At 38.7% G+C, this 27326-nt stretch overlaps 1 protein-coding gene, 1 long non-coding RNA gene and 1 other non-coding gene across 4 annotated transcripts in view; 1 reads left to right on the top strand and 2 right to left on the bottom strand.

Annotated features, from left to right (window-relative positions):
• Rapgef6 (Rap guanine nucleotide exchange factor 6) overlaps positions 1–27326 on the top strand; it is a 137801-nt gene that overhangs the window by 59201 nt on the left and 51274 nt on the right. For both annotated transcript variants that reach the window (XM_048334011.1, XM_048334012.1), the window contains 5 exons: positions 10758–10889; positions 18192–18369; positions 20464–20600; positions 22851–23009; positions 23561–23713. In XM_048334011.1, coding sequence (XP_048189968.1) covers positions 10758–10889; positions 18192–18369; positions 20464–20600; positions 22851–23009; positions 23561–23713 — 759 coding nt within the window. The remainder of the gene's footprint in view (positions 1–10757; positions 10890–18191; positions 18370–20463; positions 20601–22850; positions 23010–23560; positions 23714–27326) is intronic.
• LOC125341890 lies at positions 6359–27189 on the bottom strand. Its single transcript, XR_007209101.1, has 3 exons — positions 27176–27189; positions 14722–14729; positions 6359–7003 (listed from the first exon to the last, which is right to left on the bottom strand). It is a non-coding gene; the product is annotated as an uncharacterized LOC125341890 (long non-coding RNA).
• Positions 15196–15301, bottom strand: LOC125342257. Its single transcript, XR_007209193.1, has one exon. It is a non-coding gene; the product is annotated as a U6 spliceosomal RNA (small nuclear RNA).

Here is a 27326-nt window from a genome sequence, read left to right as displayed (position 1 = left end):
TTTTGAGTTCAAAGCAGTCATTGTGACAACCTTTGCAGTCATTTTTATCTTTTAATCTACAGACTTAAAACATAGTGCGTATGAATTGTACTATCCTCAGACTGAATTGTCATCTGGGTTATGACCATTTCTGTACTAACCTGTGGTCACACTGGTAAATATTAGCTTCTACAACATTGTTTTCCTATTATGGTCCTACCAGTTATATTAGGATTGAATTGTATTATTTAATGAAGACTGATGATAATGAAATAGGAAGAAAATAACTAAACAAAAAGTAATTGTGGAAAAATATTCAATTAATATTCCAAAGTATTTTATAAAGTAGCAGTAGATCAACCACTTGTCATTTTAAACATATCAACTCAAAATAGCAAAATGGTGGAATGTTGTTGGAAAAGATACACTATAATTCAATATTTGTATTGTTCATAGTAACTATTAGAAATGTCTATAATATTAGTCCATTTGAGTTATAGTTCCTGCTTTACATTAATTTCAAAACACAAAAAGAAGCATGAAATAAGGGGTTTTACAAATATTTTACAAAATACCTAAAATTATAAGACTGAACATAGATTTCTTTCTGAATCTCTTGAATGAAGACAGGCACAGAGACACTTCATTGCAAGGTGTAGATCCGTGTCTTTGTTTAAAGGTTTCCCTGTGATGGTGACTAAGGGAGAAATATTATGACAGCATCATGGTGTACTGTCTTATTTGGCCTAGCTCATTACATATCTCTTCTAAAGGCATCTCGTGGAAGTACATTTAAAATGTGCTGTACAATTGGCTAACAGCTGATTGTAACAGAGAGATGAAAGGGAGCTTGGGTGGACTTAATTGTACATATATGGAGGGTGGCCTCTTTAATGCAAATGCCACCTGTGGGGCCAAGATGATGGCTGTTAGTGGCATTACTAAGATTTAAAACTGAGTGGAAGAGACATGGGTAAGACTGGGTAAAACTGTAAGGACAATTAACAGTGATAAAGAGGGATTGTATTATCAACAAAAATAACCTTTGGAAGTACTGATAGCCAACTTTGCATTTAAGATTTAACAAGTACAGAAGAGTCAATGAAAAATTTTAAGACCATGTTCTAAGGTTTCATTAAATGTCAGCAAATACATGAGCATTCTGTGGTCAGTACTTTACTGTGTATATTAAGTATTTATAAGAGTAAATGTGTCCTTCCAGTCTCCTCCATCTCTCATGTTACTATTGATTGAATCTTAACTCTTTGCTTAAACACATTAAACTTGTTACTAATTTTTCATACTTGCTACTTTTGGATTTCTAGTACATTTTATTGTTTTTATTTTATGATTCATGTATTTTGTCCATCGTATTATTTGTATTTCACTACTTCTGAGGTTTTTCTTGCTAAAGTAAGTTGTTCTGTCAGCAGAGTTCTGTGAGGATTTGAATATTAACACCTTTCATGTCCCAAAGTGCCTTGTTAATTCATTCTTAAAATATTTGTTTAGTGTGATATAAAGTAGAAGTCCAGAGACTTTTTTTCTTTTACTCTTTGAAAAAGTCTTTTGTCTTCTGGCACTCAATGTTGCTGATGATGCTTATTGTAATTCTTGTTCCTTTAAGTACGGTGTTTTTCTTCCTAGTAGTGATTAGTTGTATCTTGGTTTTTTTTTATCCTCGATGTCATGACGTTTTGCTAATGATTGTGTAATGTTTTCTTTTGTTTCTCCTTTTTGGTTTTTGGAGGACTCTCTCAAGCTGAAAGTTCTCATTTATCTTCAGTTGTGAGAAGTTCAGTGATTTTTGAAAATTGTATCTCCTCCTTTAATCTCTCTGCATCTTTGAACTCTGGGCCTGCCAATAATGTCCCTAAACATTTGTTTCAGTTTGAACTTCTGGTTCACTAATTCTTCATTTATAGCTAGTGCAAATCACCTTTAAATTTATAAATGCAGCCATTTATTATCATCTTAAATGATGCTTGTTTTCACTACCTTTGGTGATTACTTTTCATTTTAAAGGTGCTATTTTTCTATTTTTTTTAGGTCTTCAAGTGTAAATTCTTCTATTAGTTGATGTTTGTTGTATTTCTCTAAGAGAGTTGACTTTCATGTGACTTTGTTTAGTTGAGGGCTTGCTTTCCTAGTCTGGTAGGAATGTTTGATCGACGTGACTTTACTGGGTAGAAGAGGCATTACTGCTCTGCCTTCGACTTTTCTTTCTTTTAGATGCTCCTGCAGTCCCTGGTTATTGGAGGATTTGTGCATAGCTAAATTTCTTTCGTTGGCCCTTAACTTCCTTTACTTGTATACAGCATTTGGCACAGCTAGCGGATTGCTCCTTCCTTAACAGACTTTTCTTCAGACTAAGAGTCAGCTCCATGCCTTACTGTCCTCCCTCTCCCTTTATCTCTTACTGTACTCCCTCTTCCTCAAGTCACTGAGTTCCTTATTTGTACTCTAATTTAACAAGCACTTTTATACTGATTTTGTCCCTAAGTCTGTCTTCATTCACTGTTTTAAGGGAAGGTATTTAATTTCAACCTGGAGTCTTACTTAAGGAGCTCTGTCACCGAACCATGCCTCCAACCCCTCTTTTGCAGTGGTTATTTTGTCCCTGCACTGGCCCGGACTGTGCTGTACCTTGCACCATAGCTGAGATGATAGATATGCATTCCCACACCTACCTTCTGTTGGGGTGAAGTCTCATGGCCTTTCCTGCTAGAGCTGGTCGTGAATTGTTGATCCTAGTCTTCAGCCTCACAAATAGCTAGGATTACAGGTGTGTGCATCTGGAACCTGACTGCCTATATATACTTTTAAAAAAACATGAACTATGAGTCTTGATTTAAAGCTTCTCTATGATTTCAAAAACATTAAAATGTGCTTGCTAGTCCAGGCCAAAAAAATAAAAAAAGAACCTATCTCTGAAATAAAAACAGAAAATCAAGCCATGGTTTTGCATACCTATAATCTCAGCTACTCAGGAAGGGAAAGTTTGAAGATTTGAATCGGAAGCCTTCCCCAGCCACGTGTGAGGCTCTATCTGAAAAAAGCTACAAAAGCAGCAGGTCTGGGAGTGTAGCCCAAGGGATGGAGAGGCCCTGAGTTGAGCCTTCAGTGCTGCCACACACACAAAAAAAAAAAAAAAAGAAAAGAAAAGAACAAGGGCTGGGAATATGGCCTAGTGGCAAGAATGCTTGCCTCATATACATGAAGCCCTGGCTTCGAGTCCTCACCACCACATATACAGAAAACAGCCAGAAGGGGCACTGTGGCTCAAGTGACAGAATGCTAGCCTTGAGCAAAAAGAAGCCAGGGACAGTGCTCAGGTCCTGAGTCCAAGGCCCAGGACTGGTTTAAAAAAAAAAAAAAAAGAAGAACAAACATGTCTTAGACTTAAGAACTTTTAAGACTTACTAATGATTGAACAGTGTTCCCCTCCCAACGCTCATCATCTAAAAAAAATAACGAGGAATGCTTCATATGTCTCTGCTATTTCATATGCTTCAGGCATCATGCTGTGATCTCCTGGGATGTATGCCCAAGGCTACTAAAATAGGTGTCCTCATGCCTGTTAGGTTTTTGTTTTTTAATGAAGATTTCTTCAGAGAAGACCACAAACTCTTTTTTCTTTTTTGGCTGGTCCTGGTGCTTGAACTCTCAGCCTGGATGCTGTTCCTGCACTGCTTTTGCTCAAGGCTAGCGCTCTACCCCTTGTGCCACAGCTCCATTTCTGGCTTTTTCAGAGTAGTGTATTGCAGATAAGAGTCTCATGGATTTTCCTGCCTGTGCTGGCTTTGTGCTGGCTTTGAACTGCCATCGTCAGATCTCAGCCTCCTGAGTGGCTAGGATTACGAACGTGAGCTTCTGGCACCTGGCTCTAAACTATCTTGGAATGATTTGTTGTTGTTCTTTGCTTTTTTTAATTTATTTTTATTTTTATTTTTATTTTTTTTTTGCCAGTCCTGGGGCTTGGACTCAGGGCCTGAGCTCTGTCCCTGGCTTCTTTTTGCTCAAGGCTAGCACTCTGCCACTTGAGCCACAGCGCCACTTCTGGCCATTTTCTATATATGTGGTACTAGGGAATCGAACCCAGGGCTTCATGTATACGAGGCGAGCGCTCTACCACTAGGCCATATTCCCAGCCCTGTTGTTTGCTTTTTAATCTCAATCTCTTCTCTTACTCCTACTCTGCCCCTACCTTTCTTTGTCCCTCCTTCCCTTCCTCATACTTCTGCTTGTCACTTGACAGTTCTCTGTGTGTTACTGTCCAGTCCTAGAAGCTCCCTTATAATAGCTTTTAATTTGAAAAGGTCTTTACTTTCTTAAGCCTTAATTTCTCCTTTGTGTCATCTATGTGATATGCTTCTGTTTTATCTTTTAAGTTTCCAGAGTAGTTTTTTAAAAGAGCAAATCTGTTCCAATAGCTTTTTCTTGCTTATAATTCTTAAGTAGTTCTCTTTTAGTACAGGAAATCCTAGGACTCAAGAATGCCACATCCGGTCTTGTGAAGACGTTCAGTGGTAGAGTGTGACGAGGTTTTAACTTTGAAAGGTTGTGTAGTTCTGGGTCTTTGTCAGTACTGTTTAGAATCTTAGTTACATTTGTTACTTTGATACCTTAATTTTTTTTAATTTCCCACAGTCTAAGGCATGTATTCATTTTTGTTATACCTTACTTTAGGTATACACTTAAGTGGTCATTGTTCCACAGATGGGAAATCAGACCACTGAGCATGCCAGGAATTTATTTATAGCTACAATAAATTAATATAGAGTAGAGCTTTATGTCTTCCTACAAGCAGTACACAGACTGGAGATGGTTTTATATCCAAGACTCATCTTCAACTTTTGGTTAACATGATTTCTGGATAGGCAAACTGCTTCTATAATCAAGTATTCTTTTTTTTAATTTAAATTTATTGTAAAGGTGATGTATGGAGGAGTTAAAGTTACATAAAGTAAGGTAATGAGTACATTTCTTTTTTAATAGTGTCACCTTTTCCCTCATTTTCTCCTAGGTTTTCCCTCATGACACCCCTCCCCACAAGTTGTATAGTTCATTTTCAATGTAGTGCTTAGTGACTAACACTGCTGAGTTAGTTCACCCTTTGTCCCACGTCCCTCTGTCCCCTTACCTTCTCCAAATCAGAAACTTACAAAGATACAGAAGTAAAAAACAATGACAAAAGGGGGAAAATAGATAGAAGAAAAAGCACAGAAAAGTAAAATAAAAACCTCTTGTATTTCCTTTTCTTGGCGTTCATTTTGATAAGCATCACTTTATATGATCATATGCACGTAGATATCCTTCATTCTGATAGCTACAAATGAGGGAAACCATTCAACCTATGTTTCTTTGGGTCTGGCTTACTTCGCTTAAGATAATTTTTTCCCAAATCTTTCCATTTCCTTACAAATAGAGCATTGTTTTTGTTTCTGATGGAAGCATAGAATTCCATTATGTATATACACCATATTTTCTTGATCCATTCATCCACTGAGGAGCAAAGATTTCAATGTAAAGCCAGAAACCTTTAAAATACTACGGGAAGGGGAAAAATTGGGCTCCTTGGCACAGGTTAAAACTTCCTAAGTTAAAGATCCAGAATCTCAGCAAATCAAAGTAAGACTGGATAAATGGGATTACATCAAACTGATGAATTTCTGCATGGCAAAGGACATAGCAAGATAAATGGAAAGCCTGCAGAATGAGAGAGGGCTTCACTAGCTATGTATCAGACAAGGGCCTCATATCTAAAATATACTTAGAGCTCAAAAAATTAAGCCCCCTAAAAACAAATCCTCAAACAATCCAATTAATAAGTGGGATAGAGATTTAGAGACTTCTCAGAAGAATACATTAAGTATAACCAATAGACACATGAAGAGATATTCAATATCCCGCCATAAAAAATGCAAATCAAAACAACATTGAGATCCCTGCTCACCTCAGTTAGAATGCCCATTATCAAGAAAACTAACACAGCTGCTAGGGGGATGTAGCCAAAAAGGAACACTATTACACTGTTAGTGGGAATGTAAACTTGTTCAACCACTCTGGAAAGCAGTATGGAGATTCCTCAGAAGAGCTTTCCTATGACCCAGCAATCCCATTCCTGGGCATTTATCTATCCACTTGACCACAATCCAGACTACACTAAAGCCACCAGAATAGCCATGTTCGTTCAGCATTGTTTACCATAGCCAAGATATGTAATCAAGTAGCTATTCTTAAAAAATGAAGTTTTAATGTAGTTTGAAATTTAGTGGTTTTTGGCAAATGATGATAGAGAAATAGTAGTTTTAAAAATTATTTTTAACTCATGGTACGTGTTTCGTATTTTTAGAGTGCTTTTATGTTCTTTGTGCTGATATAGATTGAAGTAGATATACATACACACGTGTACATACCACTTCTAAGTCAGACGCATTCCTCACAGCCGTAGCTTGACTTTGCACTGATTGCCTTGTGAGCACTTCTTGGTTGGACATACAGGATTATTTGTTATACTGGTAACATATTAAGAATATTGGAGACAAATAAATTTAGAGACTGATACATGGAGTAGTTTCCTTCAATGTGGGACTTGGTGAACCTTCCATGAAAAAAAAAGTAGTATATATTTTTGTAAGGCACTGGTAGGAGGAGGGGCATAACGAATAGCATTGCATTCTAACTTATTCATGGAATCCTTGTTTAAATTTTAATCATTTTTCAGCATTTTTATCTCCTGGAATAGTGTTCTAAGGTATACAGTTTATGAAATGTCACTCTGTGTGAAATACAGAATGTGCCTGAGTTGAAATTTCATCTGTTCAGATATCCATGGAAACTTGAGCAGCAATGACAGTGTTCAGAAAGCAGATATATTAATTTATCCTATAAATACGTAACAAGCAAACATTGTATGCAGAGTAGGCAACCATATTGCAAGCCTTTGGCAGTACATATATTTGGAGATCACAGAGTTTGTGGTTCCACATTCAAAAGAGTGCAATGGAACACAGAAAAGATGCTGGTGATTCACACCTGTAATTCTAGTTTCTCAGGAGGCTAAGGCCCATGTATCTTGGTTTGAAGCTGGCCTAAGCAGTCCCATAAGGCTTTATTTTGAAATAAAAAAGGCAAAAAACAGTCCTGTAGGTCTGGCTCAAGAGGCAGAACAAGCCGAGTGAGTGTGACGCCCTGAGTTCAAATTCTTGTACCACAAAGAACCAAGAGAGGAAGGAGGGGGCACAGGGAGAATGGAAGAGGGAGGGAGAGAAGCAAGGAGAAATTGTTTTTCTCTCTCTCTCTATTTTAGTACTAGGACTTGAACTCAGGTCCTCAAGCTTTTTTGCTTTTTTCTGCTCAAGGCTGGTACTTTGCCACTTCAGCTACATTCTGCTTCCAGTCTTTTGCTGGTTAATTGGAGACTGTTCTGCCTGGGCTGGCTTTAAACCATGATCCTCAGATCTTAGCCTCCTGGATAGCTAGGATTATAGGCGTGTTCAAACTGGCACCCAGCTGATGGGTTCAACACTTAAAATAGGGGAGTCCATTATTGCTGCAATAAAATCTCAGAAGTGCCGCTATACTTCCCAGAAATCTATAGTAGCCTCTGGGAGCGGAATGCAAGATGCCTTGCTTGAATTTGTAATCACATCCTAGCCTCTTTTCTATGCCTCTTTTTCCCTCTATATTTATCCACAGCCTACAGTAGATTGTATCTTACATATTGTCTGAATTCAAGCTTTTAGCTTAAAGCAAAAATCCTTCTTGCCTTTGCAAATAAGTCATATAAAATGTATTTGCTGCCGTTCACACGTGCACTTAAGTATAAGGAACATCACCTGCTGACTACAGTTGCTATCATCATTCCCATCTCAGAGAGGATGAGGGAAAACCAAATGAAGTGTTCCAAGGTTTCTCCATGATGTAGGTAGAAATGGGTGGTGTTTACTTTTAAATCTGCCTTCACTCTTCACTGAACTTCTTTTTTTTTTTTTTTTTTTGGCTAGTCCTGGGGCTTGGACTCAGGGCCTGAGCACTGTCCCTGGCTTCGTTTTTGCTCAAGGCTAGCACTCTGCCACTTGAGCCACAGCGCCACTTCTGGCCATTTTCTGTATATGTGGTGCTGGGGTATTGAACCCAGGTCCTCATGTATACGAGGCAAGCACTCTTGCCACTAGGCCATATCCCCAGCCTTTACTGACCTTCTTGAAAGCAGGACCCATTCCATTTTCATCTTCTCACCACCATCTCCTTCCCAAGTAGCTGGGATTATAGGCATGAGCCACTGAATTAGCTCCATTTCTGTGTTTTTAAATAATCTCTCTTCTTTTGGGGGGTTCAAATGTCATTCCCCCCCCTCCCATCCTGGGCCTTGAACTTGGCTTGGGTGCTGTCTCTGAGCTTTAAGTCCCTCTACTTAAGCTACATCTCTACTTCTGGCTTTTTTGTTGTTGTTGTTGTTGTTGTAGTGATTACAGGTGTGAGCCACCAGCACCTGACATCAGACATCATTTTTTCACTGCATCTTCTGTACCCCTTGTCTCAGGATTTATATTTGCTTAAGCAGTTGACTAGAAACACTTGTAATCCTGTATAACTTTGATGATAGTAAAATCAGTATCAGTTTGCTTTTAGGTCACACTCTTAGAGTGTAATTCATTCTCCAGGGTCACAGTTGAAAAATACTTTTTCCACTGAAGCTTACCATTGATTATTTGTCCCTTCTGCCAATGGCTCTCAAAAGTGTTTTCTCTTTATTTTAGTGGTACCTAACTCATCATTAACAGGGGACATTCACTGTGTAACTTTTTTTTTTTTTTTTTTTTTTTTTTTTGCCAGTCCTGGGGCTTGGACTCAGGGCCTGAGCACTGTCCCTGGCTTCTTTTTGCTCAAGGCTAGCATTTTGCCACTTGAGCCACAGTGCCCCTTCTGGCTGTTTTCTGTATATGTGGTGCTGGGGAATTGAACCCAGGGCTTCATGTATATGAGGCGAGCACTCTTGCCACTTGGCCATATCCCCAGCCCCACTGTGTAACTTTTTAAAATACAGTTTTATTGTTGTTAAGGCATTATACGGAGGGGTTACAATTTCATAAGTCAGATAATTAATACATTTGTTTTTGTGGTCAGTGCAGTGTAATTCTTCATTTGTACAAAGAGGTAATCCATAAGTTAGGTTATAAGTACAATGTTTCTTGATCAATGAGTCACTGTCATCCCTCCTATTGTTCTCTCTCATTTCCCCCTCCCATTTCTACCGTCAAATTATGTACTTCATTTTTTATGTAATGTACTTTGGCTACAATGACTGCATTTGTTCACTCCTCCTCCAGTCATGTGCTCCTCTTTGCCCTCCCCTCCAAAACATATTTCCACTTCTTGATATTTATTTTGGTTATTGAGAGGTGTTCCATCTTTAGATTCCTTCTCTAAGTATACCATCCTTTCGTGAGTTTGTGGGTATATGCATAGAGCTCTGCCTATGTATCTTGCATGTTAGCATTTTAGATCTAGCTTTCACATGTGAGAATAATGGTGCACTGTGTAATTTCTCTATGTGCATTTTCTATAATTATATTCTTGTATTACTAGAATACAGCCTTGACTATCTTCTTTTACAACATATCTGATTTATACTGCATGTGTTTGGTGAGGAAGGAACACTGCTTTAAAAATTGAATGGGCGGGGGCCGGGGATATGGCCTAGTGGCAAGAGTGCTTGCCTCATATGCATGGGGCCCTGGGTTCAATTCCCCAGCACCACATATACAGAAAATGGCCATAAGTGGCGCTGTGGCTCAAGTGGCAGAGTGCTAGCCTTGAGCAAGAAGAGGCCGGGGACAGTGCTCAGGCCCTGAGTCCAAGCCCCAGGACTAGCCAAAAAAAAAAAAAAAAATTGAATGGGCGGTACTTCATATCCTGAATAGAAAGTTGAAGAGAAATTATTTGGAAAAAAAACATATCTCCTATGAAAATATTCATTACTATGAGTTGCGGTGGTTTCTTCAGGGTTTCTTTTTAACTGATTTCTTCTCTTCCCTTCTGTAACACTATTTTATGAGATACCTATTTTATGGTATGAAATATGTCATGCAGTCTGCATTTGTGATGAGTGCTATCATATTAAGGCTGAAGAGGTAAAGTCATTTCCTTGTATATGTTGTGTTTCTCTACATCTAGTACAGACATTAAGTCATTTTAATCACTAATAAATTCCTCAGTTGCTGACTACAAAGTAAAATAATGTAAAGATGACTAACAATTGTTGGAATCTTGAATGCAATTAGTTTTCCTGACAGGTGTTATGCTTTAATCCCAGGCATTGTTATTTTATCTGGTCTTAGTCTTACCATTTTGTATAAATGGGGAAGTGGAGAAAGAGAGAGATGAGAGTTAGGAAGAAGACAGGGGAGAGAAGAGAACAAAAGATTTTTCTACTCTATACCATGAAAGCGGCTGATACTTTTTTTTGGAAAAAAGAGGAGCCAGGTTCTTCTGAAATACTATTAGTAATGGCAGCCTCTAGAAAATTATTCCATGAGCTTACTACTGTTAGGAATGTCTAGTAGTTACAGAGAGTGCTACTGGGCTCTTAATTATTTCAAGAGATTTTTCTCTCTAAAAATGAGAAGTTTAGGCCAAAAAGGATTTCTAACCCTTTCTGGACAGTAAGGTACATAGAACAAAAATATGCTGCAAATTTTACACTATATGAAGAACTATTTTAAAGATACAGTTTAACATTTAGAATAACACAGGTTATTTTTCTTCTTCAGCTTCCAGCTGACCTTACCAAGATGCACCTCACAGACAACCCTCACCCACAGGTGACTCACGTGTCCTCTAGTCAGTCTGGTTGTAGCATTGCCAGTGACTCTGGGAGCAGCAGTTTGTCTGATATCTATCAGGTAATATACCTTAGATGGTGTGCTGTACAAACAGCTTTTTAAAGTTTTGCAAATGTCCTGTGCTTATGCTTTAGCCTTATCTTTTAATTAGGTTGCTAAATTCAAACATAAGTTCTTTGGGAAAGTATGCGTTAGACATTGTTTAATATTTAAGAGAAGATCTATCTTTTGAAGATTCAGTTTAGTCCGTGTATGTGTATGTGTGTATGTGTTTCTTTTGTCCATGTGCATCTATATTAATACAGAATGATTGCTTTGGTTTAAAAATGTTTTTTGAAACAACTTAGCTTAAACTTACAAAAGGTCTGGTTTTTATTTTAATTGTTAAAAATCTTCTGTAAGTAGAAATTACGAAGAAAAATTAAGGTGGTTTTGTATGGTAAAGGTTTTGTGACACGGATTGAATACAAAATCAAGAAATATATTTATAAACATATCCATTTTTCAAAACCTAGTAGAAACAGTTGAAACTGAATGAGATTTTCTGAGATGGTTTGTAATAGAAAGAGGGCTCTGGAAACAGCCATACACTGAGAGAATCCTCACACAATCCTGATGAAATGGAACCAAAATTACTTTGCAGCCAGTATAGTGTTGCATTTCTGTGATGCCTAATTTAGGTGCAATGCCATGTTTGTGATGTGTTATGTCCTGGATCCCAGTGGTTTCTTTTTGTCATAGATTATAAGTATATAACAAATCACTTTTTTTAATGCCAGGCACTGTCCCACCTGAGCCACAGCTCCACCTGCAGCTTTTTTTTTTTTTTTTTTTTTTGAGTGGTTAGCTGGAGATGAGAGTCTCACGGACTTTCCTGCCCAGAATGGCTTTAGACCGTGATCCTCAGATATCAGTCTTCCGATTAGCTAGGATGACAGCCGTGAGCCACCAATACCTGGCTTAACAAATCACTTTTAATAAAATAACTAAAGGATGAATGACTGTATTATCAGTGTTTTAGTATTATGAGTTAATTTTTTTTGGTAAGTCGTGGGGCTTGAACTCTGGGCCTGGCCATTGGCCCTGAGCTCCTCAGCTCAAGGCTAGCACTCTACCACTTGAGCCACAGCGCCATTTCCATGAATCTTTTAACTTTGTGTTCTACATGGCAGTGGCTGTAAGGTCACTTACTATGCCTGTGACTGTTGAGGTTAACATATTCTATCCCACCCTTAATGAAGTATCTTATAGAATGCTTTACTGTGAACTAGACAATAGAGTGTATATGGCTGCAAAGATGCTATAGGAGTCTCTCAAGCACCTCATTTACATGAGTATCTATAGATAGCCTACTTACTAGTTGGCCATCTTGAGACTGGCGCTGGAGTACACATGCTAGTGTTGGTTGGAGGTCTTTTATTGCAGAATGGTAGGTGTCTTTCTAGCTATCCTGCATATTATAGAGTACTGAAAAAGACACATACCATAACCAGACACCTGAAAACACCTTTCCCTCCGTCGTCACATCACCAAGCTAAGTTCTGCCCGCTAAATCATTAATTTTTTTGTATGTGCTTTAACTGCATATAGTTTATTTATAATAAAATTTACCATGTTTAGTTATAGCCTACATCAGATGTAGAACATTTCTAACTAGTTTTTCTAACTTTACACTTTTGCCCTTTCCAGAAGATCATAATGGAAACCATGTAGTTTTTCTTAAAATCAGGTATTAAAGTATATTAATTAACCAGTAAGGTAAGGTAGCGAATTTACAGGAACAGATAAAAAGTATAGAAATACTGTAAATTCTGGAACCAAAATAGGAAGCCAGAGGTCAAAGGAGAAAATTGTGGAAATGCTGACATCAAAATGCAGAGCGTCTTAAGATCTACCTTATTTGTGGATATATTATGCAGTATCACTGAGGGCTTCTTTCCAACCAGATCCTCAGGACAAACATGAGGGAAGAGTTAAAGGTTAGTACTAAATCCTTGGTATTTCCTTGCCCTCAGGCTACGTTAAGCAGTACCTGTAAAAGCTGAATGCACCCTGTAGTTACAGCTTCATTGATGCTATCTAATCCAACATAAATAATGCTTGAGTTTTCTGATTATGTGTATTTCAGTATTGGAGATAGTTCAGATATGAGCCTGTAATAGTATAAGCAAAGCCATTTCAAATTATAAAATCATTATTATATTTTTGGAGATTTAGAAGAGAGGTCGATGTTTTAATAGTAATTCTTGGCAAGAAAAGTACTTAAAACTATTGTAGTCTGCCTATACATATATTACCTATGTTTTTGTTTTTTGTAGTTTAGAAGCAAAGGCATGGTGCCTCATACTTGTAATCTCAGCTACTCAGAAGGTAGAGATCAGATTCACCATTGGAGGCAGACTTGGGGAAATAAGGGACCTCACTTCAATAAAAAAAAAGCCACACAGTGATGGTGTTCACCTGTCGTCCTACTTGAGAGGCAGAGATCAGGAGGATCATCTTTTGTAGCTAGCCTGGGCAAAAAGTAGAAAATTGTGAGACCCTATCTGAAAAATAGCCAAAGCAAAAAGAAATGTGGCTCAAATGATAAAGCACCTACCTAGCAAGTGCACTGCCCTCTTCCAACCCTAGTACTGCCAAGAAAATCATTTCTAATAGAGCTCAAAGAAACCTGAAATCACTTACCACAGTCAGAAAAAAATGCTAGTAATGCTTTCAGTGTGACTGTGTTTAATTAGATTATCTTAAGATGTAGTTGAAAGTGTGCATTAAGGTGTTAGGATGTTCTTGGATGGAATATTTTAATGCATCTTCCAAGAGTACTCAAGAGAATAGGGCTTGCTTCTTTCTAGATTCCTTTTTCTTTCTATCAGTCTTGTCTAAGAGCTGGAAAATGTGAAATACTGACTCTTAAACAAAAGCATTGGTCTTCATTAACTCATTCTTAAGTAGCCCACGGCATGCATTCACCCAGCACCTTGCTTTTAGTTTGTATATTCGATAGAAACAGATTCCTAAAACTCCCATGTGGCAGCATGATTTCCTGACTATAGGTCCTGCCAGAACTCAGGTGCCACATCTCTACTGGCGTGACCTTTTGTTACCTCAGCTAGCCTTGCCCCCCACAAAATGTTCTCTTCTACCTGTCTTTTAAAAATATTCTATCTTGATCCTAGTCAAACTCTGTTAGCCTTTTTAAATTACCATTTCTTAAAACTCACTTGAAATAAGTTGCAAGAATGTTGGGGCTTTAATCAATCCTCTGTTTAAACAGATTCAGTATCACCATTACCTAATTAGTGCTCTTTGGTGCAAGTTTAAAGCCTTTCACCTCTCTCCACAATCTGCAATGTGTTCCCCTACTTACACTGTAGGATCTGCTCCATGGCAAATGAACATGCTCTTCTTTCAGCACATGTGCTTTGTCCTAGCCTGTATATAGTCCTGTACCTCTCCCAATTGCTTCACCTTAATGAAACTTGAAATTTGTCACCCATGTACTTTTCCAGCAAAAAATGAAGTTGTTTTTTCTTTCCCCCATAGGAACCCCACAGCAATTTTTCTGTAGCCATACTACTTATCCACTGTGGAGTTTTCTTTTTTCATGACTTTCATAAACTTGGCATTTGGTATCATCAGAGTAAATTTATGAACATCAGAGTTTGTGTCCTACTAATAATTCTTCTGTTGTGTCAAGCATAGTGAAACATTGAAAATGTAGGGTTCTGGTTTTATACGTGTCCTAAATTTTTGTATTTTTACTTTTTTGTTGGTCATAGGGCTTGAACTCTGGGCCTGGGCACTGCCCCTGAGCTCTTCAGCTCTACTACTTTGAGCCACAGAGCCACTTCCAGTTTTCTGGTGGTTAATTGGAGATAAGAGTCTCAGGGACTTTCCTGCCTGGGCTAGCTTTGAACCGAGATCCTCAGATCTCAGTCTCCTGAGTAGCTAGGATTACAGGTGTGAGCCACTGGCACCCAGCTTATGTACCCTAAGTTTAAAACAGTTTTATAAGTTTATATGACCCTTAATCCTAACTTGTGGTTCCTCTCCTTGTTGTTCCTTTTATATCTAGAGGCAGATAGAAAGAGGATATCCTCTTTATTTGGGGAAGACCAGCTCATCAGAAAATCACCTCATACTGATTGCCTCACTAAATTATATTTACACATAATCACACTTACACATAGGACAGGAGTGAAAGAAATATATAGGGTTAATACTTATCTACCAATACGCTTCCCTCCCCCTTCAGTTATCAGTCTTTCTGAGGGCCTACTGTAGCCTAAGATGAAGCAGTTGGAAGACCAGGACTCAGCTTGCTGCATACTCTATCTTAATGAATATGGAGTATAATTTTTTTAATTAAAATACAGAACAATTCACAAATTTGCTTGTCATTCTTGCGCAAGAGCCATTGTAACTGTCTCTGTATGATTCCAGTTGTGGTATATGTACTGCCGAATGAGCACAGAATATGGAATCTATTTTAACTTGTATATTTTGTGCCATTCTTGATGTTTTTATACTAGTCCCTAAAATTTCCATTAATAAGTTTTGGAGGCTGGGCACTAGTCAGCTAAGGGTTAGAAGGATTTGAATTTGAGACCCGTCCAGGAAGAAAATGTCTGTGACACGTCTCCTCAGTTGGTTGTAGCAATGTGCACCTCTCACCCTAGCTGTGTGGAAGCTGAAATCTGGAGGGTTGCAGTTCCAGGATTGCTGGGGCACAAGAGTCCATGAGACTCCATCTCAGTGGAAAGAAGTTGGGTGTGCTGATGCATGCCTTCTATCCAAGCTTGGATAGGAAGCCAAAAATAGGTCCTGGTCCAGACATGTACCTAGGAAGGCAGCAAGACCCTTTATCTCAAAAACAGTAAACACAAAGGGCATGATTCAGTAGTATAGTACCTGTCCAGTAAGCGTGAGTCTCTGGAGTTAAAACTGTAGCACTTTGGCTTTTTTCCTCTCTTGAGTTTGGTTTGTTTGTATTGTCCTTTATTCCGGTTTACTCTAGACTTTGTCTCTGAGATTTATTCCTTTTTTCTTTATAAGAGCTAGGATTGCCTTTCCATATGACCCTATTTTAGGGCTACTATCACAATGTGTAGCTTTTAAAAAGTAGAAGTTTATTTAAAGTTTTGCAAACGGCAGAGTCCAAGATCAAGGTATCAGTAGATTTGCTACCTGTACCACTGGTGGTCCCATTTAACTGTCCTTTTGTGGTAGCAAGAATGAATAAGCTCCCTCTCGCCTCATTTATGAATGGACTAATGCCCCACTCATAAGAGTTCTCATGACCTAGTTACTTTCTTCATGACCTAATCCCCTCCTGCGGGGCCAGCCTTACCTGATGCCTTGGGGGTTAAGAATTTTAGGGAGCTTGTTGTATCTCAGGACAGAGTACTAGCTTAGCATGTGCATGATACTGGTTGTTCGCCTACAGCACCTCAGGAGGAAAGAGGAAACAAAAACAAGAAAGAAAATATAAGGTGAAACAGACATCCAGACTACAGCAGACTGATGAAAGCCTTCCTGTCTTAATTTTAGAGCTCCCAAGTTGGGTATTTAGTCTTGATTGTTAACCAGGTACTACTTAAAGCTGTGTAGAAATGTAAAGGAAGTTCAAATCATACTCATAAAGCAAAACAGGACTCTCTCAGTTGCTGATATCAGAGCCGTAACTTGAATTAACAAAAGCCAGAGGGATAATTTATCAGCTCACAGAGAAAGCAGAAGCAGCTCTGGCTGCAGGGAATCTTAATGCTTGCTGGTGCCGCTCTGCCCCTGTCTGTCTCTTTCTGGTCCTTGGCTCCCTGTGGCTTTTGTGGTTTTCCTCCCTCTTTTTCTGTGATACTCTGTCACAGATGCCTTTTGCTACGCATCATATACCTTTTGTTTCTGTTCCTGCATGCTTTATATTGCTTTGTTGCTATGCCTTTCTGTCTCTTAACCTTATCACTTCTTCCTCTCCTGTTCTTGCCGCATCTCTTGCTATTTGTTCTGTTCTCTCCCACCACAGATAGAGATTTTTATGGAGCTATGGGTTCTCTTCTCTCCTCTGATTGCCTTCCACATCAGTGGCCGGAAAGGAAAGGAGGTTCTAGTTTAGCTCCCCTTTCTACCTTTAGCTCCCTTTCTGCCTTAGTTGAAGATGAGAAGTCTCCAAAAGAAGGTAGAGCCTCTTCTGAACAGATGAAATTGTAAATGTTAAAATCAGGAGACAAGACAAAATAGTTGGAAGAAGGTTCAGCGGTCCCCATGATACTTACATTTGAACACCTTAGAGTTCCTGTACGTTAACTCAGTATTTTTCTCTAACAGCTTTAATACTCATTTCAGTTATGAGTATAATAATTAGAAATACTATCTAATAAGCTACTTTAAGAGTTTTGTTTTCACTGGATGTTGGTGGCTCACACCTGTAATCCTAGCTACTCAGGAGACTAAGATCTGAGGATCAAGCTTTGAAGTCAGTTCAGGCAGGAAAATCTGTGATTCTTATCTCCAGTTAACCACCAGAAAACCAGAAGCGGAGCTGAAGGTGGTAGAGCCACATAAACTCACATACTTGAACTCAAGGCCTGTGTGCTGTCCCTTTGCTTTTTTGCCGTTGTTGGTGAAGGCTAGCACTTTACTGGGGGCACAGCTCCATTTCCAGTTCTTAGAATGCTTTGTAGTGTTGAGAAAGTACAACTTTGTTCCCAGCCTTGTTGGGGTATTTTAACATTTAGTATTCAAGTCTACTGGAATTTTTATATTTACTGGCTCATATTTATCACTTAGGTATTTATCACACTGTGGAAAGAAAAGCCTGTATTTGGGACAGAGAGAGACCTTGTATAAGTAAACATTTTTTTTCTTTCATGTCTCATGTAGTTTTCTGTCCAATCTGACTTTAAACTGTGACTCTCTGATCTTAGCCTTCTGATTAGCTAAGATTGCAAGTGTTGAACCACCAGCACCCAGCATAGTTTATTATTTTCATAATGAATCATTCATTGTTGCCTAATCTTTACAGTACTCAGTAAGCAAGGTCGTTTTTGTTAATTCCAGACTGTGACATACAACGAATGCTTTTTGTTTTTTTGTTTTTGTTGTTTTTTGTGTTTTTTTTTGGCCAGTCCTGGGCCTTGGACTCAGGGCCTGAGCACCATCCCTGGCTTCTTCCCGCTCAAGGCCAGCACTCTGCCACCTGAGCCACAGCGCCCCTCCTGGCCGTTTTCCATATATGTGGTGCTGGGGAATTGAACTGAGAGCTTCATGTGTAGGAGGCAAGCACTCTTGCCACTAGGCCGCATTCCCAGCCCACAACGAATGTTTTTATGTGACATAATAGGTGATTGAGATTTCTTTCTGTAGGCTACAGAGAGTGAAGTAGGAGATGTAGATTTAACACGTCTTCCAGAGGGACCTGTTGATTCTGAGGATGAAGAAGAGGAGGAGGAAGAGATTGACCAAACAGATCCATTGCAGGGGAGAGATCTTGTTCGAGAATGTCTTGAGAAAGAACCTGCAGATAAAACTGATGATGACATTGGTAAGATAATATGCCGGTTCACTTAAGAATCTGCCAAAACTATGTAGTTACCTATTGCTACTTAACAAATTATACAGAAATACTCAGTGACATGAACTAACATGCATTTGTTTATTTCATAGCTTTTGTGAGTCAGGAGATAAAGTACATCATAGCTGGGTACCTCTGGCTCAGTATCCTAATGAGGCCATAGTCAGAATGCCCATGGGGCTGCAGTCATCTGAGTTTTAACTGGGTCAAGTTGAAGGATCTATGTCCAAGATAGCAGCAGCTCTGATGGCTCAGTAAAGGTCCTCAGTCATCACCAGTTGGGTTTCTCCATAGCCTGCTTACTACTTACAGCATGGCAGTAGAACCCCACTCCCCCCCAAGAAAAGCAATTAATCCAAGAGAGAATAGAGCTGAGGCTTATCTCTTTCATGTCTATAAGGTATTTTTTATTATTTTATTATTATGCATTGGTACTGAGGCTTGAACTCAAAACCTCATGTTCTTGCTTAGCTTTTTTGCTCACAGTTGATCCTTTACCGCTTGAGCCATGCTTTCAGTCTATTTTTTTGTAGGTTAATTGGAGCTGGAGTCTCATGGACTTTTCTGCCTAGGTTGGCCTGAAACCATGATCTTTCATGTCTTAGCTTCCTCAGTAGCTAGAATTACAGGGTAAGCCACTGGTGCCTGGCTCCATAAGATACTATTTAAAACCTAGCACAACTGGCTGGGAATATGGCCTAGTGCTCAGGCCGAGTCAAAGGCCCAGGACTGCCCACCTGCCCCCCCCCCCCCAAAAAAAAAAAAACTAGCACAACTATGTTCAGTGTATATGATTGATTTTGAAGATTTTTTCCAAACAACATTTGTAGTTTTCTTTTTTTTGTCAGTCCTGAGGCTTGAATTCAGGGCCTGAGCACTGTCCCTGACTTCTTTTTGCTCAAGGCTAGCACTCTGCCACTTGAGCCACAGTGCCACTTCTGGCCATTTTCTATATAATGTGGTGCTGAGGAATCGAACCCAGGGCTTCATGTATACCAGACAAGCATTCTTACCACTAGGCCATATTCCCAGCCCCTATCTAAAATTTTGTGTTATAGTCTCGTGTAGTTTATTACAGAACTAGTTAGTATATTTTGATTGGAAAACTGAATGCTAAAGATAATTTTTTTCTCCCTCCCATCTGATTTTTTCTTTCTGAGACAGTGTCTATATAGTCCAAGCTAGCCTGGAACATGTGATCCTCTTGCGTCTTGTAGGCATGCCTCGCAATTCCCAACAGAAAAGAGCAGTTTAGATGATCAATTATTATGTACTACCTATTTTCACAGGTTTTATAAAAGTTGTAGTGTTTATCATTATTACTCATGTATCTGTACCAGTGAATGGATTAAGGAATCTGTGTTCCTTAACTAATAAATATTAAATACAGTTATGAAGTTGATTTGATAGATCTTGAGCTTGGATTCACATTTGCTAGTCCCTAATTTAATAACTTGACATTTATTAATAATGTCAGAAAAATGAAAAACTAAATGCAGAGTAAGATTAGAAAAGACCCCTTTGTAGCAAGCATTAGTGGCTCACACCTGTGATTCTAGCTACTCAAGAGGCTGTTTGTGAGACTCTTATCTCCATTTAACTACCAACAAAACTGGAAGTGGAGCTGTGGCTCAAGTAGTAGAGCACCAGCCTTGAGCACAAAAGCTTAGGGATAGCAGCCAGGCCCAGAATTCAAGCCCCAGAACCAGCACAAGGAATAAATAATGATAAAAAGCACCCTTTCATTAATCTATTAAAGAGCTTCCCTAAACCACTGCACAGTGGCTTCTGAAACCACTCTCCAAGCATTGTCTGAGCCCATGTAGTTTCCAGATTTTCTCCAAGGACTGTGAATTCTGTTGCTTTCCGATATTCCTATGTCTGTGTGTCTATGAGTCTGTGTATGCTAAAACTGATTTTTTTTACATAATAGTAATTGTGTCTTGGTTTCTTTTGCAGCATAAATTCATAAGTTCATTAGAAAGTGCAGAATTATGAATTTTGTTGTATGTGTAAGGTGCCCTCTTTGATGGTCTTCATTCTAGAATTTCTACTTTTCCATAGAGCAATTACTTGAGTTCATGCACCAGCTCCCTGCTTTTGCAAACATGACCATGTCTGTGAGGAGAGAGCTGTGTTCAGTGATGATTTTCGAAGTGGTGGAGCAAGCTGGAGCTGTTATTCTTGAAGATGGGCAAGAGGTAAGTTAGCAAATAAACATCATAGGTTATTGGTGATCAATACTAACTATTCACTGGTTTACTTTTAGCAGAATTAAATTATCATGAGCTTGTATAAAACACTTTTGTGTTTTAAACTATTTTAAATGCATACCACATTTGAGGTAGTTATTTCCTAGCAGTGTGCCTTATGGAGCACATTAAACCAACCTTGTTTTTTATTTCTCAAGTTATGAGACTTTTTAAACAGTAATTGTCATTCTATTGCATTTATATTGTTGATTTTTAAAATTTTTAGTAGGCCTGGTACTGGTGATCACGCCTGTAATCCTTGCTTCTCAGAAGGCTGAGATCTGAGGATCATTGTTCAAAGCCAGCCCAGGGCTAGCCTAGAGCAAAGGAGCTCAGGGACAGCGCCCAAACCCAAGAGTTGGAGCACCAAGCCCAGCCCCTCCCCCCCCCAAATGTTTAGCACTTATTTCTCATCCTTTTCCTCACTTTATATAGCATAATTTTTTTCTTTAAAAAGGAAGGTAGTATATTGTTTCTGGTGCCTCCTAGTGGATCTGGCAGTTGTGTTTAAAATAGCTCAGGTGGTAGTTTATGGATCGGAAAAGACCTTTATGGGGTTGAAAGTATTAGGCTATTAGGAAGTGGTTGAATATTTTTATTGTAAAATTAGTAAAGATTAGGGCTGGGAATGTGGCTTAGTGGTAGAGTGCTTGCCTAGCATGCATGAAGCCTCTGGGTTCAATTCCTCAGTGACACATAAACAGAAAAGGCTAAAAGTGGCACTGTAGCTCAAGTGGTAGAGTGCTAACCTTGAACAGAAAGAAGTTCAGGGACAGTTCAGGCCCTGAGTTAAAGCCCTAGTACTGTCAAAAACAAAAAACAAAATTAGTAAGGATTAATGCTGAGCTGTCAGTTAGTGAACACTTATTTACTAGTGGGAGTATAAATTAGTATGGCATTTCTGGAGTCATTTAGAAATCCTTAATATGGAACTAAAGTATTCATTCTCTAACCTTTTGATCTACTTACAAGTTTTCCTAAGGACATAATGTGAAACTTAGAGAGTTATGGCAAAACATGTTCAGTTCAGTATGTTTATGATAAAAACCAATGAGCATACTAACATACAACAAAAAGAACTAACAAATTGTCTATTACTGGTTCTGGCGCTTGAACTTAGGGCTTGCGTGCTGTCTCTGAGCTTCTTTTTTGCCCAAGGCTAATGCTCTACCACTTCTAGCTTTTTTAGTAGTTAATTAGAGGTAAGAGTCCCATGGACTTTTCTGCCTGAGCTTGCTTTGAACTACAGTCCCTAGATCTCAGCTTCCTTAGTATCTAGTATTTATAGGCATGAGCCACTGTTGTGCCAAGTCGCGAAACCACCACCAAGAAGACCACCGAGACTCAGACATTCCGAAATGCAAAAGCAAGGCAAGGCTTTATTTAAGCGAGCTGCAACTCGGGCCTCGTCCTACCGACACAGCAGAGGTTAGGAGGGAGCCTCGAGCTGCGATTACACAGGGCTTATAAAGGCAAAAACAAAGTTACAACAACCAGGTGTTCAAGCAAGCAAGATTAGGACACAGGTACAAATCTGATTGGCTCAGGGTTCGAGGCACCCCAGGGGTGGTCAGAGTTAAGCATTCCCAGCGGTTAGAGTTCTAGACCGACTGGGCCCTAATGGGCTTATCCTGGGTCTGCTCACAGGGCCTGCTTATCTCAGGTTCACGTGGTAAAGTGGGGCCTGACTTCAAAGTCTGGCACTTCACCACCAGTGCCCAGCCTAACAAAATTATTATAGAACAAAAAATATATATCGTTTTTCCTCAGAGTCTTTGATCAGTTATGCAAGTCCTTGATTTCCTTTGGTGACTAAAAGGAATAAACTATAATGGTGTGCAGAGATAAGACATACAATGTTAGTGACTAATTACTTAATAATATAATCAGGTCTTTTTGTTTTTGCCAATCTTGGGGCTTGAACTCAGGGCCTGGGCACTGTCCCCGAGCTGCTTTTGCTCAAGGCTGGCACTCTAACCACTTTAGCCACAGTGCCACTTCTGGCTTTTTCTGTGTATACTGTACTGAGGATTTGAACCCCGGGCTTCATGCATGCTAGGGAAGCACTCTACCACTAGGCCACATTCCCAGCCCCTATAATCAGGTCTTTTTTTAAAATTATGCACGTTGTACATTTTGCTATATTCTGGTTCAAAGTTAACATATAAAAGAGATTCTTACAACTTTTTCCCCCTATAGCTTGACTCTTGGTATGTTATTTTAAACGGCACTATAGAAATCAGTCATCCAGATGGAAAAGTTGAAAATCTCTTTATGGGAAATAGTTTTGGAATTACTCCCACTCTGGATAAGCAGTACATGCATGGAATCGTCAGGACTAAAGTAGATGACTGTCAGGTAAGCTGCTTTCTTTGATCAGATAGACTTAAAATGGCAGAACCTTTTTTGACTTCAGAACAGAAAATTACTTGGGAATTAGGAGTTTCAGTAGATTATAATTAACAAACCAAACTAGATTTTATGTCTGTTCAAGATTTGTGGAATTAAGCAAACTGAAGTTTTAAGTGTGTATCAAATAAATGCTAGTTTGAATTTTGGAACTCTGATATGAATGAGCTCAGAATCTTTAGTTTTGAAAAAGGAAAGAAATAGGAACTTCCAAGTTTTTTTCTGACTTAGTCCTGCTTCGTGTTTTCTTTGCATAGTGTCTATTTTGAGAGAAGTGTATGTTCACTTCTCCTTTCAAAAGACTAAAATTCAGTTGAATTTGACTTCTTAAGTCTCTTTGTGTGTAAATTGTCTTGCCTTGAGTTTTGGATTAAAGATTGAAGGAATTAAAAGAAGAACTGATGCCACTTGATTTCTTGCCTTTGTGCTCTGCCTTGGTGCGCAGTGACATATTTTTGTACTATAGGTTCCTTAATTGTCCCCATATTGTTCTTGGACAGTTTGTCTGCATAGCTCAGCAGGATTATTGGCGCATTTTAAATCATGTGGAGAAAAATACCCATAAAGTTGAAGAAGAGGGAGAAATTGTTATGGTGCATGAACACCGTGAGCTAGACAGAAGTGGAACCAGGAAAGGACACATTGTCATCAAGGTGGGTGTCTTTAACTTATTTTTCTAGGCACTCATCAACTCTCCTCAGAGTTGTCATGTTGTGTCAGAAAGATTGTTTAAAGTAAGGGTGGGGAGAAAGGAGTAGAAGGTTAATAGAAGGTCTGACCCAACCCTGGTAGATGCCTGAGTTAAATATGGTATTTATAACTCCCTTGTACTATTAATATACACTTTTTTAAAAAGACTTGGAGCAACTTAAATAATGCAATATTAGCATACTGTAACTTAAATAAATACTTTGGCTCCTTTGCCTTTTTCTAAGCTCTTTTTTCTCTCATCTTTACAAAACGATATATTGACATTTAATATCTATATACATGGAGTATTATTTTAGGATATATTGATTAGAGTTTTCCTTATCAAATACATTTTATCCATTGATAGCAAGTTGATTCCAACAGAAAATAGGAAACCATATTTAGGGGAAAAAATTCAAAGACTAGCCACAGAGACACGGACATAAGGAGACTGATATAAAAATGCCAGGCTTGGTGAATCCTTATACCATTGAAGCAGGTGTCAACTAACACTGAACTTAATTTTCTTAATTGAAAGTGAAAATAAAAGGCAGTAATGTTAGGGCTGAATGAAGTAAATCGAGAACCTCCACATAATTATAGAGTCTGAACGTGGATCCCTATGCAGTTTCTCTCCTCTGAGTCCCAGTGTCTATTTCTTGTCTTTCTCTTCGTCTCTTTGAAAACATCTGAATGTAAAATAGAGCTATTATAGTCAGAAGAGAAGAAATTAATACATAACTGATTCTCTTTTTGAGCTAGTCTTGATTATAAAATAAATGTGTCATTATTCATTGCAAACAGTATAACAAAAAACAGAGATGATGTGGGTCTCCTGTCATAGCTTTTCTTCCTTAGGAGTTAAGATGCTTCCTCAGAACTCTCCCTAAACTGTTATGTGTTAAGCTTTGTTTTTAGTAGTTATTTTTTAATCTAAAACTTTTTTTTTTCACTGTATTTTTGTGAGTGTGTGCTGTACTGAGGCTTGAACTCAAGGCCTCTTCTTCCTTGAGTTTTTTTCCTCACAACTGGTGCTCAACCACACCTCCACTTTTGGCTTTTTCCTGGCTTCAAATCTTTATCCTTAGATCTCAGCCTTCTGAGTAACTAAGATTATAGATGTGAGCCACAAGCTCAAGGAGTTTCACCTTGCAGCTCATTTTGTCTTTTGGAAGGAACTCTTACTTTTTTATAGAAGGTTTAAGAACAATACAGAGAGTTCTCTGGGTCAGATTTTCCTGCTTTTCAGTATTTCATTGCATTTGCTTATATGGTGGTTTTGAACCAATTGAGAACAGTCTGCAAATATACTGCCTTATCACACCTACATATTCTATATACATTTCCTAAAACTAGAACACCTCCTACATGAGCATAACAGAATCTTTCAAGTTAGTAAGTAAACACAACTATAATATTGCCCAGAGACCCAGTTAGATTTTCACCAGTGATCTTATCAGTGCCACTTTTTCATTTCTGGTTCATGATCTCATCTAGGACCATAGTTTATTTAGTTATCATGTCACACTAATCTACTTGAGTTGCTTAATTTTTCTGTTATGTTTTTCCTCAGTAGGCTTGAAGAGTACAGAACTTGTGTCTTGTAGTAGGTGACTTTACTTAGTCCTATCAGTTTCATCATGGCCAAAGTCAAGTCATGCTTTCCTGAAAGGAATTCTGCAGAAAGAATGATGTGTTCTTCCCACTAGGGTGTACAAATTGTTGACTTTTACTACCACTGGCAAAAATAACCTTCCTATGCAGTCAATGTTGTCTCTGCCAAGTTTCTTCACTGTGAAGTCATCATTTGACCCTTTGTAATTGATGACTAGGGGAGAAATGTTCTGAAATGATATAAATATTTTATCCACAGCTATAGGTTTATGGGTAACAACAACTGGGTACAAACCTCTACCTACTAGTTCTTACAGCCATTGACTACTCCTGCCTAAACTGTTCTTACCTGGCAGATAATAAGTCTCTATAAACAATTCTATATCCATTTCTCCACAGAGCTCATATTTCCAAAGTAAATGATAACATTTGTGAAACAAGATCTGCATATTAACTACATTTATTGCAACTGAGACAGCATTGTTGGAGCCTCTCCTCAGATGTAGCTAGGAACTGTGTGCATATTTACTACACACACACACGTCTGTGATATCTGCAGCATACCGGTTGGCCCCGCTATGCCTGATGTGCACATATCTATAACTTTGTCTGTATACATTAAGCCACCATAATGTTATGGTTATTCCCTTCCAGTTCTAGTACTATACTATAGGGTTTTCTCTGACGTTTTTCCATGTTTAATACTGCCATCAGCAGTACTTCTTTTTTTTCTTTTTTTTTTTTTTTTTTTTTTGGCCAGTCCTGGGGCTTGGACTCAGAGCCTGAGCACTGTCCCTGGCTTCCTTTTTACTCAAGGCTAGCACTCTGCCACTTGAGCCACAGCGCCTCTTCTGGCCGTTTTCTAGATATGTGGTGCTGGAGAATCGAACCCAGGGCTTCATGTATATGAGGCAAGCTCTCTTGCCACTAGGCCATATTCCCAGCCCAGCAATACTTCTTGATGTACTTTGTACTTATTTGCTCATTGTAACCAGACTCTACCATGCAGATATAACCATGCCAGTCATCTCTTGCCTACCATCTCTGTACCCTTTGTCCAAACACCCACCCTTCCTGTTTGCCTGTGAATATGTGCCTCTGCACAAACATGGGACTCATCTTTAAAGTTTTAAATGTATAGCCCAGTCTCTTTGGGAGTCCTGCACAAGTGGTTTACCCAGGCAGAATGATGACCTGTCTTTAATGTTCATCAGTTCTCATCCCCAACTTAGCTACATATGCCCTAAGAAGATTTAGATTACCTTAAATCGTGATTGGCCTGAATAATAAAGCAATTTGATACTCTTAGGCTTAATGTTTTGGATCACTGACACACATAAAAAGCTTCCTATCTAGTAAGCTGTGATGGCTAATTATTAAATTGGTTCAGGAGCTCATACAGAAGCAGTAAGAAATACTTGTTTTATTATTGGGAACAGACATATATTTTAAACTCTGAATGGAAAAAAACTATCTACAGTACCTGGATACCAGTGATTCATGCCTGTAATCATAGCTACTCAGGAGGCTGAGATCTGAGCATCATGGTTCAAAGCTGAGCTTATTATCTCCAGTGAACTTCCAAAAAGTAGGAAGTAAAGCTGTGGCTCAAGTGGTAGAGCCACTATAGCCTTGAGTAAAAAAGCTCAGGGACAGATCTCAAGCCCTGAGTTGAAGCCCTAGCACCAAAAAACAACAACAACAAAACAAACCACTATCTACAGGACTTCTGCTTCCCTCCAAGATGGTGCTGAGGCTAGGGGAACCATAGAAGAGGAAATGTCTATTTAAGGAAGTAGCAACTGTAAAACTAGCTGTGTTGAGTTGGTATATTATTCAATTCGGTATATTATTTCTACAACCTGGGGCAGAAGAGAATTTGAGGTAGATTCAATTTGGGAGTGCTTCCTTGCTTAATTCCTTGCCTCCCTTTTTCTTTTCCTGTCGTCCTTTTTGTTTAAC

The sequence above is a fragment of the Perognathus longimembris genome, chromosome 25 (assembly GCF_023159225.1).
Source record: "Perognathus longimembris pacificus isolate PPM17 chromosome 25, ASM2315922v1, whole genome shotgun sequence".
Lineage (NCBI taxonomy): Eukaryota > Metazoa > Chordata > Mammalia > Rodentia > Heteromyidae > Perognathus > Perognathus longimembris.
The sequence above is the reverse complement of the archived record's forward strand: the minus strand, read 5'-3'. Positions and strand labels throughout refer to the sequence as shown.